The 13,278-nt window shown below is 37.7% G+C and overlaps 1 protein-coding gene across 3 annotated transcripts in view; it reads right to left on the minus strand.

Moving 5' to 3' along the window:
• Nucleotides 1-13,278, minus strand: part of PXYLP1 (2-phosphoxylose phosphatase 1) — an 82,186-nt gene that overhangs the window by 3,807 nt on the left and 65,101 nt on the right. For all 3 annotated transcript variants that reach the window (XM_051782237.1, XM_051782236.1, XM_051782238.1), the window contains exons 3-5: nucleotides 8,553-8,714; nucleotides 7,565-7,691; nucleotides 5-144 (exon numbers count right to left, since the gene is read on the minus strand). In XM_051782237.1, coding sequence (XP_051638197.1) covers nucleotides 5-144; nucleotides 7,565-7,691; nucleotides 8,553-8,714 — 429 coding nt within the window. The remainder of the gene's footprint in view (nucleotides 1-4; nucleotides 145-7,564; nucleotides 7,692-8,552; nucleotides 8,715-13,278) is intronic.

Consider the following 13,278-nt stretch of genomic DNA (forward strand, 5'->3'; position numbering starts at 1 on the left):
TCACCTGTCTGAGTAAGCTCTCCCATCTCACACAGAGAATGACTGGGGTAGCGAGGGAGGCTGCTCAGGGAACCATCCATTTGGGCTGCAGACCCTTTGGACATATGTTTAATGAAAGCTTCAAGCTGAGGATGAGAAGGTTTCCTAGAGAGGTAAAAACCAAAATGTGAAAACTCCCAAAAGCATATGGGAAAACAGCTCTAGAGAGTCAAGAATTCCAAGTATGTCAGCTCTGAAATTTCATGGTGTGAGGTTATTTCCCACTGAGACAACATCTGCACTTACTCAGGACTTTTGCAAGGATGGAAAGAAATCTAACTACTCACTATCTACCAAAGAGATATACTGAAACAGATGTCTTCTCATGTTAAGATTATGATACCTTTCAGTAAGCAATTTGGAAAGATTTGTTTGTTCGGTTTTTTTTTTTAATGCAATCACTAATACTGGTGTGAATTGAAATATATATAAAATCCTTATAAAAAAACAAATGTCTCTCCAGTTTCTGAAGTACCATTGCACTTACAGCACAGTCAAGGGCACTACCAATCTAAAGGGGTTCAAACAACCAGTATTTTAAGTAGATGATCTTGAAGGAATTTTTGAATTCTGTAACGTACAATGCTGGTTACAATCTCAGCCTTTCTTTCTAATTACTTCAGACCTTAGGCACATGTAGTCTCCATTAAGTGGTACCTGGAAAGTAGTATCCAGAGGCCCCATTAAAATTGAAAGTCATTGTTTTGGGTATTGTACTATAACCCAGGAAGGAAGAGGCCAACACTGTTGGACACTTGAACAGATAAGATACCCCCACCATGCAAGTAATGAATACAGCTGGAAAAGAAATATACACCAAAATGCCTAACTTAACTCACTGAAACAGAATTCAAGTCCATGAAGGAATTCTCAGATCTCCTAAACTCATCTGCAAATTTCAAAGACACTCTGGACTCAGCTCACTGTGGTACTGCTGTGCAGAAAACTACAGATACAAAAAAGGCCACAAACAGTGTAACCCAAAGCGGTGTGAACCTTTAAAAAATAAATCTGTGCTCACATTTCTACAGCAGAAATGCATTACATAAGCAGGGATTTCTTTGTTAAATGTCAGCGGTTACCAAATGTCAACAGTTACCAAATGTCACACAGTCACTTCTCTGCTTTTGTGCAGAACTAAAACAGAAACTGTTTGGCAACCCAATCTGCCCCAGATGGTTGTCACTTTAATAGGACTTTCAGCCTGAATAGGGTCAATATTTTTGAATGTTGCTTAAAAAAACCACTAAAATTATATATATAAGATAAATTCTGCCTGAGATACTTTACAGAAGTCTGGAGTTTGTGTTTATTCCTCATATTTCCATTTGCTAGAATGATAAACTATTTTGATATAAAAACCTCAGGTCTAAAAAACAAAAAAGCAGAGTTGCAGGACCCACCAGAGGGAGCAATAACACTACTAAAGTAGGAATGAGTGTCTGGAATCAAAGTTTACTGGGACAAAGACATCCCTGCTTATGTAGAAGAGCCAACTGAGAAACTCTCATACACGAGAAGACCTCTTGCAGAGCTGTGCTCACAGCATGAATATACAGGAGATCTCATAAGAGTCAGTGCCTGTCAGTAGAAAGGTTGCTCATATAATTTTGTAAAACTTGAATTTTCCAGTATTTAATTTACCTTCAGGAAAAAAAAACCTCCTGGAAGGAAAATGTTACAATAAATCATGGTACAAGTGCCAGTAACAAAACAACGCAAAATGGGACAAAAAGCGTAATGAGATAAAAGGTCAGATTAATCATTCCATTTTTCCTCCAATTAGAAAGGAAACCCAGCCAACTTATGACACTGTAACTCCACAGTTTCTTCTGCATATTACAATTTTAACAAGGCAAATGAAGATTAATATTTGCAAAGCAGAGATACATAAATCAGGCTTTGTTCCTTTCTCAAGCAGTCGAGGCTTCCTGTTGTACAACTGTACATTAGAAGCTCACTCAAGCTCCAAACGAGAATTTCAAACTGAACATTTTGTACATTACACTATTTTCACAGCCCAGTACTGCAATCTAAAAGTGGGAGAAGTTGAGAAAATTAAACTAAACCCACTAGCAAATTGCTCTTTAAGCTTACCACAAAGGTAGGAGGTTGAACTACCAATTTTCTAAATCTTGTACTTTACAAAAGTCTACACGTGAATAAATTGTCAACCTCAATTTTCCTTGAACTCCATTTATTTAATTAGCAAGTTCTGCAAATACATGTGAAAGAAAACTTTGAGGAACTGCATTATCCATTCAACTTCTTTTGCTGCTTTGTTTATAAAAACCTGAAAGAATTCTAATGGAATCAAACCTGTGCTGACGAAACTGCCAGCAACCACTTGTGGGAAGGAAGAAAGGAAAGAAGTATTTGTCAGTGCTTTGCAAAAAGATTTCTCTAAAAACATGGCAGGTAAGTCAAATTTTCATATAGATATCTAGATGCAAGTTACTTAGCTTTGAATTACACTATATTTAAAGTTAAGACAAGATAAGCACATGCTTGCAGAATCAAATTATGAAATATGACAAATTCAAAGCTTACTACTTGATAAATATATTCCAGGGGAAAATAAAAAAAAAAAAAATCAAACAATAGAAATAAGAGCCATTCTGCCTGAAGGAGACAGACATCTCAGGCTACAGAATACTTTTATCCTGAATGTAATCCTCATGTATGGAACCAAATTCTGAAAATACCAGAAATTCTCCTCAATTAACCCTGTACAACTGGGCAAATAAACACATATTTTTCTCAGCAGCAAAATTTACAACAGCATTCAGGCTGCCAGCTGACAAACCATTCCCCCTCCCACCCCAAGATTTCTCTTTTATTTAGAATATGAATCCTCCTGTTGAATTGGCCAATTTACAGATGCTGCAGGAGATGGAGTATCCAGGCAACCCGGTTGGGGCTGCTGGAGCAGGAAGCAAAGGAAATTGCTCAGTTGTACAGCTGAAAAGACTGAATTATCCTTGAAATTTTATTTCCATAAAAGTAATCAGAAAATAAAAATGGGCTAAAGGGATATCTTTCTGTAATTTGCCCAGCATTACAATGGCAAGCTACCACATTTGGCAATAGTATTAGTACAATAAATATTTCAGATTTTGTCAGAGCATAAGCTTTTCACTTAAATCCACTAGCAATAGCCACAATTCCTAATTTTGAACATTTGTTTCCCATATTTCAAGTCTGATAATTTGCCTTTTAATGATTTTATTTTTGTAAAATAGAATGAATTTTACCTGTAACAAAACTGAGGATGCTTCTTTTCCCTCATAGTAATTAATTCAGCTTATCTTTTCCTTATTTACAAACTAAACACTGGGATAATAGATGCCAGATTTAACACTGTAGTTTTCATGCACTAGCATTAAAATGGACCAACACTGAAATCCTTATTCAACACTTAAATATCTTATCTGTAAAGGTCTTAAAAAGCTTTAATACTGAAATATCACCCCTTTATTGCTACACTGTAACCAGTGTACATGGAAAGAAATCACACTGCCCAACTATTTGAACTCTATGTGCATTTCTGCCAGGAACTGAGCTGACATCCTTCAATAAAAATTTGCTTTCTCCTTGAGGCGTTCAGATACAAAAATGAATGGCACACAGACATGACCTTTCTGTAAGTGTACAGCATGTGATTCTGTCTGCAAACTGTACCAAGCAAGCCCCTTTTTTCTTTACTTAAAATGCAAAAAATTATTTTATAACTTCAAGCAAAAATAACGTGTCTTTTCTGTGAAGTTCGAGTAGACAGAAAAAAGGGTCAGATCAAAGGACTGCACTGTTTCCTTTTTAGAAGGCAAATGAATGGAAAGAGCCACTAAACCCAACAATAGATCAGTGTAGTCTACAAAAGAGATCCTAAGGCATTAGTAGTACTGTTGGGGATTATTTATTCATAAAGGTCTCACAGCTTTTACATTTTTATAACAAACTCTACAGTGCTCCCCTGGCAGGTACCTGGGACTGGATGATCTGTAAGGTCCTTTTCCACCCAAACCATCTTGTGATTTTATAATTCCACCTACTTCACTGCTCTTCTGAGTCTTTAGAGTCGAGAGGAGACCTTTCTTCACCTAATTCTGGTCTGGATTGTACTTTGACCTCACCCCAAGTCAAATCCACACCTCCTTTAGCTCACAGTATGATACTTTCCTCTCCCACACTTTTCCATCTCATTTTTGTGGCAGTTTCAAAACATGTGCCTATTGAACATAAAATTTCAGTATTTGTTACTAAGCTTCTTATGATTAACATCAACACCTCTCAGAACGCCTTAAAGCATATGCTAATTAACCCAGTTTACTATCAAATTATGGCAGTCTTCTGAAATCATTTTAGCATCTTCCAAAAAACATTTCTTCTCTCTCTCACATACAAACTCAGTGAAGAAACACTGCATATTTTTTTACTTTTGACACTGTAAATGTGATCTACATAAGGAACAAAAATGGGAGAATAATTTATTTCCCTCATAAGTAAACACTACAATGAAAAGATTTTCATAACATCATTCAGTTGATTTTCTCGAGGAAAAAAAGTGTATATTATTCAGTTCCCTTTGGAAATTTGCATCCAGAACAATGAAAATAATAATAATAATGTTAATTGAAGTTTTAGAGGGAAGAAATCTCCAAAGCATTTAATCCATTTGCTTATATTCATTCCACACTTATATGTCACAATCCGTCATTCGCGAAACCAAAGAGTGACCTCAAGGCTATTTTGCATATCCATTAGAAGTCCATGGGGCTGTAGCATAATCTGCTTAATTAATGAATTCCATCAGCTGAATGCCAAGTCAGATAAAGAACAGCCTGCATATGAGCAGCATGCTTATCTGATGCTATAAGTCCAAAAAGCTTAAACAAGCCAGACTTTCAATCAGACACCTCAACTGTACAGCACCAAGAAGCCTTCAGTTCAAAGGCAGTGATTACAGACCTTGTCATACTCCCCTTATACATATGTTTACAATCAAACACCACGTTTACATCACAAAGGAATATAAGCCCAACAGCCAAACACAGCAAATCACTTCCTGATGCTAAAGTAATAAATGTTCCACTCAAAACACCTGCCAAAGCAGTAACAATTCCAGCCCTATTCAGGAAGGTCAGCTTTAACACCTCTGGACAGAACAGTGCAGAGCCAACTCCTTTAATCTTTCTGCTGCCCTAAAACAGGATATTCTGTTTTACCTAAGTTCTGCTCTTGGGGAGACAAGGTCTTGCAGTGGCTGTGAATGTTAAGGGATGTGTACAGATGTATCATCTGTACACTGATGCTCTAATGCTTCATAAATGGTGTGAGCCAAGGGTATCTCCCCCGCTGGGCTCCTCCGAGCCTGACACTGTGCTCTCCTAACTGCTCCACTTGGTCATTCTGTGTCAAAAGCCACACTGCTTCCTTGCCTTTTATGAATAGTTTTTATGACTCCAGGGCCTTCATATTGTATTCCTTGACTGAAGCTGAAGTGGAAATAGCTATAAAATCTTCTCTGACAAATACAAAACTGAGGTCTCATGTGGCACTTTAATATTGAGAAATACAGCTACTAATCCAACATTGTCACTTGCAGTTAACATCTTCTCGACAAAGCTTTCTCACATACCTTCTAACATGACAGATATTAAGCAAGATCAGAAGATCAGAGCCGCTAAGAACTCAATGGAAATCTGGATCATATTTCTTTACTTAGTACTGCATGCTGAAAATAGTCTCACCCCTAAAGGCAAGTCATTAATAATGTTATCATAGCTATTAGCAAACGATTCATTTTCCATCTTGTTACAGAAATTAATTGCCCACTCAGCTCTATGGCAGAGATAACTGGAGTTTGGTCACCATTGATCACAACTCTGTCTGCCTCCATTCACCCAATTCCTTATCCACTGAGCAGTCCATCCTTCAAATCCATGTCTCTCCAGTTTGGAGATAAGGATGTCACGTAGGACTGTACTGAAAGCCCTACAGAAGTGCAGGTAGATGACACTGGTCAGTCTTCCCTTGTTGACTGTTGCAGTCACTCCATCATAGAAGGCCACCAGATTGGTCAGGCACAATTTACCCTTAGTAAAGCCATGCTGGTTGTCTTGGATCATCCCCTTGTATTGCGCGTGCCTTAAAATGCTTCCATGAGGACCTACTGCATGATCTTCCCAGGCACTGAGGTGAAATGCACTTTCAGCATGGCCTTAACACTTTCAGCATGACAGAGAACAGGCAATTCTGAATGAAGAAATAATGCTCTTGCTTTTCTGGTGTAGAATTGAAGACAGAGGAGATTCCACGCTATTCTGGGAAAAGGTATTTATGGTGTATCTACAGTGCTGTGTTTATCTATTGTGCCTCTTTTCCTGAGTAATGTATGCAGGAACACAAAGCAGACCCAGCCCCAATCACTTGGAAATCTCCACACCTGACACCGCTGAGGTGGCAGTAGCATAAAGATGTATATTTGCCTAAAGGTTTTGCTAACATATCTGACAGTTTTTCTTGATATTTTTCTTTTAATTGTAAGTATTCAGTAGGTTCACTGGTAATTTCTTTACTGGAAAAAAAAAAATAATACCATAGATCCTTTTAAAAAGGAGAAAAAACACATGTAATCAAGCAATCTAGGGCTAAGGCTGGGGATTTACATCATCACTGTTGATTTCTACTGCTTTACACTATAATTCATCTTTATCAGCGAGTAAACTCCAAACAAAAAGAAAGGTTCTTCCATGGGGAAGAGAAGCAATTCAGATCATATCTACAGCTCAAAGTGGTTCAGGTGTGAAAACAGACATCAGCAACCTACATAGACATGACCTCAGACAGAAGCACTGTACTGATACAGAAAGGAAACCAGTGTTTTAAGGTCAGTCAGACACAAATAACTTAGTGTGACAGTACTTAACAGTGAGTGCTAACTACAGGAAAAGGGTAGTTTACAAGTCACAAAATGCATCTTCTGTTAATTTGCATTTTTAAGTTAAATGTACAACTTCCATTTTTTCCCTGAATTTTGACACAAATCATTAATTTAAGGGAACTCTGATAGCCTATATTTCTGAAAAGTAAAAGAAAGAAATAATAATATAAAATACAAATGTCAGTGATGTAGTGATGAACTGACTGAGACCTTTTTGTATTCAGATGAAAGGAAACATGCTGAGCTGAAATGGAAGAGGCTATCTAAAATGCTGCACTTACATTTTGAAAATGTGTAAAAGCTTATCTAAGAGGAATGGCAACCTAAATATTCAATTAAATAGCTTTTTCTTTTTAAAGAAATATGAAGAACTTATTCTGATCTGAGCTGGTAACAGGTAATAGTTCTTGTTTCAAGGGAAGTATTGCACCACTGATACAGGGATTGTTTTTTTTAAACCATAACAATACACAAATATCTGACGTGACGTACTTCAGGTTGCACAAATTGTTTCCTGAAGAAGAACAAAATAATTCTCAAGCAAAACAAGCATTTAGGAACGACAAAACCCAAGAATTTTACCTGCTGGGCACCAACATACAGTCAATGTCAGGTCTCTTTGTCTTGGGAATGGCATAGAGTGGATACCTATCACCATGTCGAATCAACACTTGAACTGACACCAGCTTAAAATAATGAGGTGCATGACCTAAAGTGAAGAAAGAGGAAGAAAAAAAAGAGACAAAATATGTTACCTGCCCACACTTTTTTTAATAAAAAAGCAGGTATAATTAGCTCGATAGCTTTGTTATTGCAATGAAAGAAAACACCCCTAAGAAATTATAACTTACCATCCCAAAAAAGATTTCACTTTAAATTGCAAGATAAATTACGCAAGACTGAGTTTCTTAGAACATCTCCATAGGACCTCTGAAGTCCAACAACCACACAAGACATTATTCAAGCACCAAACTCTGCCAACACAATAAGGTTATTCCACTTTTATAAAGCCTCTCTTCCAGACCCCACCATAATGATAGATTTTGCAGCATGTCTAATCTGGAGCTTTTTGATATACGAGTTTGTAATTTATTTTATATGCATTAGTGGGATATGCTAATGAGGGAATTCATTCAGACTCCCTTGCTGCTGCAGCCGCTGTAGGGTAAAGAATGCAAATATGCCTTCTAGCTGCCCATGTCTAATGGTTTGGAATCCAAAATTAATTACTTCTGTAGGGTTGGGTTTTTTTCAAAATTCCAAGTCAACTGTTTGCAATGCATCTCACTTGTACTAAATATTACAATTCAATTACAATTCCCAACTCTTTTAATTTTAGGTCATTGGCTGGAGACAGAATCACTTCCAAAAATCAAGACAACAGAGAGGATACAAAGGGAAGAAAAGAAGAACAGCATATTTTGAATGACTTAAGGAAATTCAGCAACCAGTTCATGTTTGCTGTACCTTCTCCAAGTACCAAAGAACGGACCATGCACAAAGTTATCAATTCCAGTGACAGCACACAGAAACAAGCAACTAAGCTGTGGTTTGCACTCCCAAAACTTACCTTCCATGCTGCGTTCAGCAATGGTGGGAATATTGCAGTAAACATGAGCTTCATAAACAGGATCTATGGCAGGAGGCTCTGTCAGCAAATCAGGCATTATTCTCTTTCGACTCTTAGGATTCAGCCCATCTTCCCTGACTGGGTTTACTGGTATTAAATGCACTGAAAGATACAAAGCATACACCATACATCTTTAGGAAGGTTTAAGGACATAGAAGACTATGGCTTTTTAAAAATTATTTTTAAGTAATTATGACAAAGACTGTGGTTTCCATGAGAGGATGTCTCTCAATAGTATACAACTTTGTTGTGATTTTTTTGCTGATTTACACAGCCCAGAAGAGCTCCTTGGCAAAGCCAGTGCTTGGCTAAGACTTCAGAATAGACCTGGATGTAGAACAATGCTGCCTTTTACACTCTTCTTGAAGCTACTTTTTCTGTCAGTCTCTGATGAAGCTCTAAGAACATGAATTGAAGAAAAAGGGCCACAACAGGTCCAGCTGTTTCTCATCATTTTCGCTTAAAAACTGACAGTGAAGGACATCAGCACAAGACACAGCACAGTTATGATGATGGTAGTGCAAACCATTGGGAATATAGAGTAGTTAAGATTGAAGGATCTGGAGTATTCATCATTTTCCTCACTAATCCCTGCCCTTACTTTGCTACTTTGCCAGCCTTAAACAGTCTGGCTTACCTAAAAAAAAAAAAAAAAAGCACACAAACTATATTTCTTGAAACATAACTCAGACTACCCAAAAAACATGAAACACAAAAAAATTAAGTTAATGCTCATACACAGTGGGGGAACTAACAGAAATACCACCACTAGGTCTTCTGACACAGAGAATCGAGCTGAAGCACATCTGAATTTAAGGTCAGACTTGTAATGACAACATCCTTTATATCCTTGATGTGAAAGCATTAGTTAATTTATGAGGCTTACAAGACTACACTTGTAATAACAAATGCCCAGATTTATTTTTTTCTATTAGTATTTTCTGATATTTTAATTAGAAGTTTTAAAGGTGAAAATGAGGAGGAAAAGTGTCTGTATTTTTACCCCATTCTAAGGTGGGGGGGGGGGGGGAGAAAGAAAGAAAAGAACAAATTTCAAAGCAAAACTTTACTAATTCTTCTAGGTCAGTTTCTCAGTTCCATCTTGACTCCCAACTCCAATTTTAGAGGTTAATTTGTTTCACAATAAAGAGTTTTGCAGAACAAGAAAAGGACAACAGTAAACCAAAGTGAAAAGCATGTAGACTTTAAGAGCACGTAGCCAGTAATACAACACAGACTCTTCATTCTTCCACTACAATACACTACACTTCAGATATTTTTATTTGGTTAGCCTTTGCCTGCCAAAACCAGAATCCAAGCATTTTCCATAGCCTTGCTAGTGCTGTTGACAAGGCCAATACCCACAAAGTGCAGCAACTTCAAACTTTTGATTAAGTTGTTTCAGTTCATGCACGCAACTGTGCTTGGTGAGAATATTAAACTATAATTTTGACTTTGGCCACTTAAACTGAGGAGCTCAGCTGCCATTCCAGCATTTATCTACCAGGTTCATTTTTTAGCTCCTTCCATGCTTAGACTCATGTTGTTGAGAGACATTGCAAACCACTGACCAAGAAACCAGCAGAAACAGAGCCTTGGCAATATCTGTCAGAGGTTGGTAACTCTGGCTTGAAGGGGTTTGCAGCAAACCTGGGTTTGGGGTATAAATCCCAAACCCAAGAATGTGTAACAACAGTTGCTGGACTCTGCAAATAGAAGGCAGTAGTTGTCTAAAGAGTACAAATGGCAAACTACAGCAGTTACATTATGTTGGTCAAGTTTCCAAGCCAGAAAAGGTTCTAAGCAACAACTCTCAGCTTTCTGTAACAATTTTCTCTAGAGCCACCCACAACATTGCTACTGCTCACTTAATGTCACAGACACACACAGACTGAAGTACTGGAAAGGTGATGTAACTCAATCCAGTTTAGACACACGAGGGTTTCAGAAGACAGGGAAACCACACCCCAATGGCAAAAACTATGAACTCTGGTGCTAAAACTTAGTTGGGGGGGAAAAGGCAAAATAAGGATCCTAATCTTTTACCCAAGGTAGTTTTAGCTGTGAAAAAATGTGAACAGATCACATTTTGCACTGAGACAATTAACTGCAGAAGCCAACAGATGTATACATCAGCTTATTAAAATCAAGTGCCTATGATTCCCGGGGCCAAATAGTCTGTTTGCAGAGAGCGAATCTCATTTCTAGTCCAACTGGTTGAACAAATACTTTAACACTGCCAGACAAATTTAAGGATAAGGAAAAGCACTAAATCTTAAAGAGAAACACCTACTGCCTTTAAAATATTAAAAATAAAACTGAATATTAAAAATAACAGCTACAGGATTGCCAGATTACATGTTTGAAGTTAAAAAAGCCACTCACAGAACACCCTTAAAGGAGACCCAAGTCCACACAGCAGCAATGGGTGCAATTTAAGAATATTTTGTGGACTGGAAATGGACTCAGATTAGGAATAACAATAGTTCATGTAATAACTCCAACTACTGTCCTTACTGCACAGTGAACAAGCTTGCCTTATACCAGGGAAGGAGGAACACAGCATTTCCTCACTAAACTATTACCACTCTGTCGATGTTCGGGTACCTCAGACAGGGACCAGGCTAAAAGAACTTATAACTTTAAACCCAGGGGTTCAAAGGTGAACTGGACTAGATGCTCTTTCAAAGGTCCCTTCCAACACAAACTACACTATGATTCAATTTAAATGATTCAAATTGTTTACAGGTTTGACAAAAATGATTGCCAAGGTGGTCAAAAAATTTCAGCTACTTGAATTAAGTGCAAATAAACACTGCCATGACAAGTAGCATCTACTTTTGGCACACTTGAAATAACAAATATTGGGTGAAAACAATAATAACAAAATCAACCAAACTGCCTGCACAAATGCCTGTGTCTTCTGTTTAAATACATTAAATAGAAAATGACAAAATCATATGAACTGCTCACCAGTTTAGGCAGTCTACTGGAAATTTCCACTGAATGTATATACATGAAAATAGTAAGTATTTCAGAATGGAGGGGTGGGGGCACAGTGAGGGAGAATGATGCCACAGGGCCAAGGAGAGATGAATTCCAGTTGGAGATCTGCCTTCTCTTTGCTCAGCACGGTGACCCTGAAGAGCCCACTCAGCAAGGCTGGTCCTCCTTGCCCCTTGTTAAAGCTCCTCAGAACCCAGAACAATCCTGCACTTTCAGTGCTTTGGGATGAGGCCCCCAAGTGACACGGCTCCTCTTTGTATTTCTGCCTGCTCCAAACACAAAGGTATTTTCCATATCAACAGCTAAACTCTCAGTTGTTTCTCAATTGTTTTCTCATCTTCTGCCATTCCCTGGACATTGTTATTGCCTCACCTATTTGGGATGTTTTCTCCTGTCTCCTTCCCTTCTCATTTCAAGTGCTTGGTCTTTATACTCCCTTGCTGTCTTCATTTATCTCCCTTCCTGGCTCTCAAGTCCTTCTTTGCACATCTTATCCTCTCCAGCTCCCTATGCACAGAAGGCTCAATTTGTTCCCTCAGTTTTGTACTCCTTATAGCACATAGAGCAGTTATCTAAAGCTCTTTGAAGAGCTGACTTTCTCTCCGTATCTGAGTATTTCATTACTGAAAATCCTCCTCTGCGCTGTCAAACCCACCTCTGTCTCCCAAGTGGGTTTTCTGGTCCACATGTAACGAGCAAACCTACAAACAGTACTGGGCTGACACAGCTGAGAGGGGGAAAGGGAAAAAAATAAATAAAAATGAATTTTAAAAATCCCCCCATATGAAGTTGAAATTCATCTTTTTTTCCATACTCAGTTCTGCTCTTCCAGATGTAAATCATTACAATATCAGAATTCTGTTACAGAGTTTTCACATCACTTTTTATAGCTTAGCACTATTTTATATGACTTGCTCTATTAGTTCACAGTAACATGCACTTGCCCCAAACAGAAGTCTGCCAACGTGTACATAGTCATACTTAAATCTATGAGCTTTTCAACAGGAATTTTCCACTGCTGTGCCTTTCAAAGCTCATGTTTTACTATGACAGGAATACAGCAATGTAAACCAGAAATGGAACAGATGATTTTGATGTGCATTTCCCACAGCCAGAGCAGTTAATAAAATATATCTGAAACATATTTCATCATCTAACTGGAGGCTCTGCCAACACTGAAACTATAAAGAATATGTACATATTATTACAGAGGTAGTTTGGCAACAGAAGGGGAAAGACAATATTTTTTTATTTCCCAATATTCACAAACTTACTTTTAAAACTTAAGAAGCTACATAAAAACTGCTTTGAAAACATTAATTTTGAAAAATTTATTTCTAGGAACAAAAAGTAAAAGGTTACAGAAACAATAAAATTAAAGAAACCTCAGTGAAACTCTGCCCAGCGTCCCACTGAGCTAAAATTGCTTGAAACATGAAGTAAAACTAAACACGTGGGCTGGTATCAGACAAAAGGAAGATCTGATTGAACTTAGCAGCAACTTCTGTCCTATGAGAGACAGAAGGACACTGGTCACATATTATTACAGCTAAATACTGCGACAGAATAATTCCTTCAAGAATTCTTGCAGCTCCGAATGGAGATTATTAAATCAACAAAATTCAGAAGAAATAAAATCCGAACTCTGATATTAAGTTTA

This window comes from Manacus candei, unplaced genomic scaffold, assembly GCF_025592945.1.
Source record: "Manacus candei isolate 608988 ecotype Guabito, Panama unplaced genomic scaffold, ASM2559294v1 h1tg000015l, whole genome shotgun sequence".
Taxonomy (NCBI): Eukaryota; Metazoa; Chordata; class Aves; order Passeriformes; family Pipridae; genus Manacus; species Manacus candei.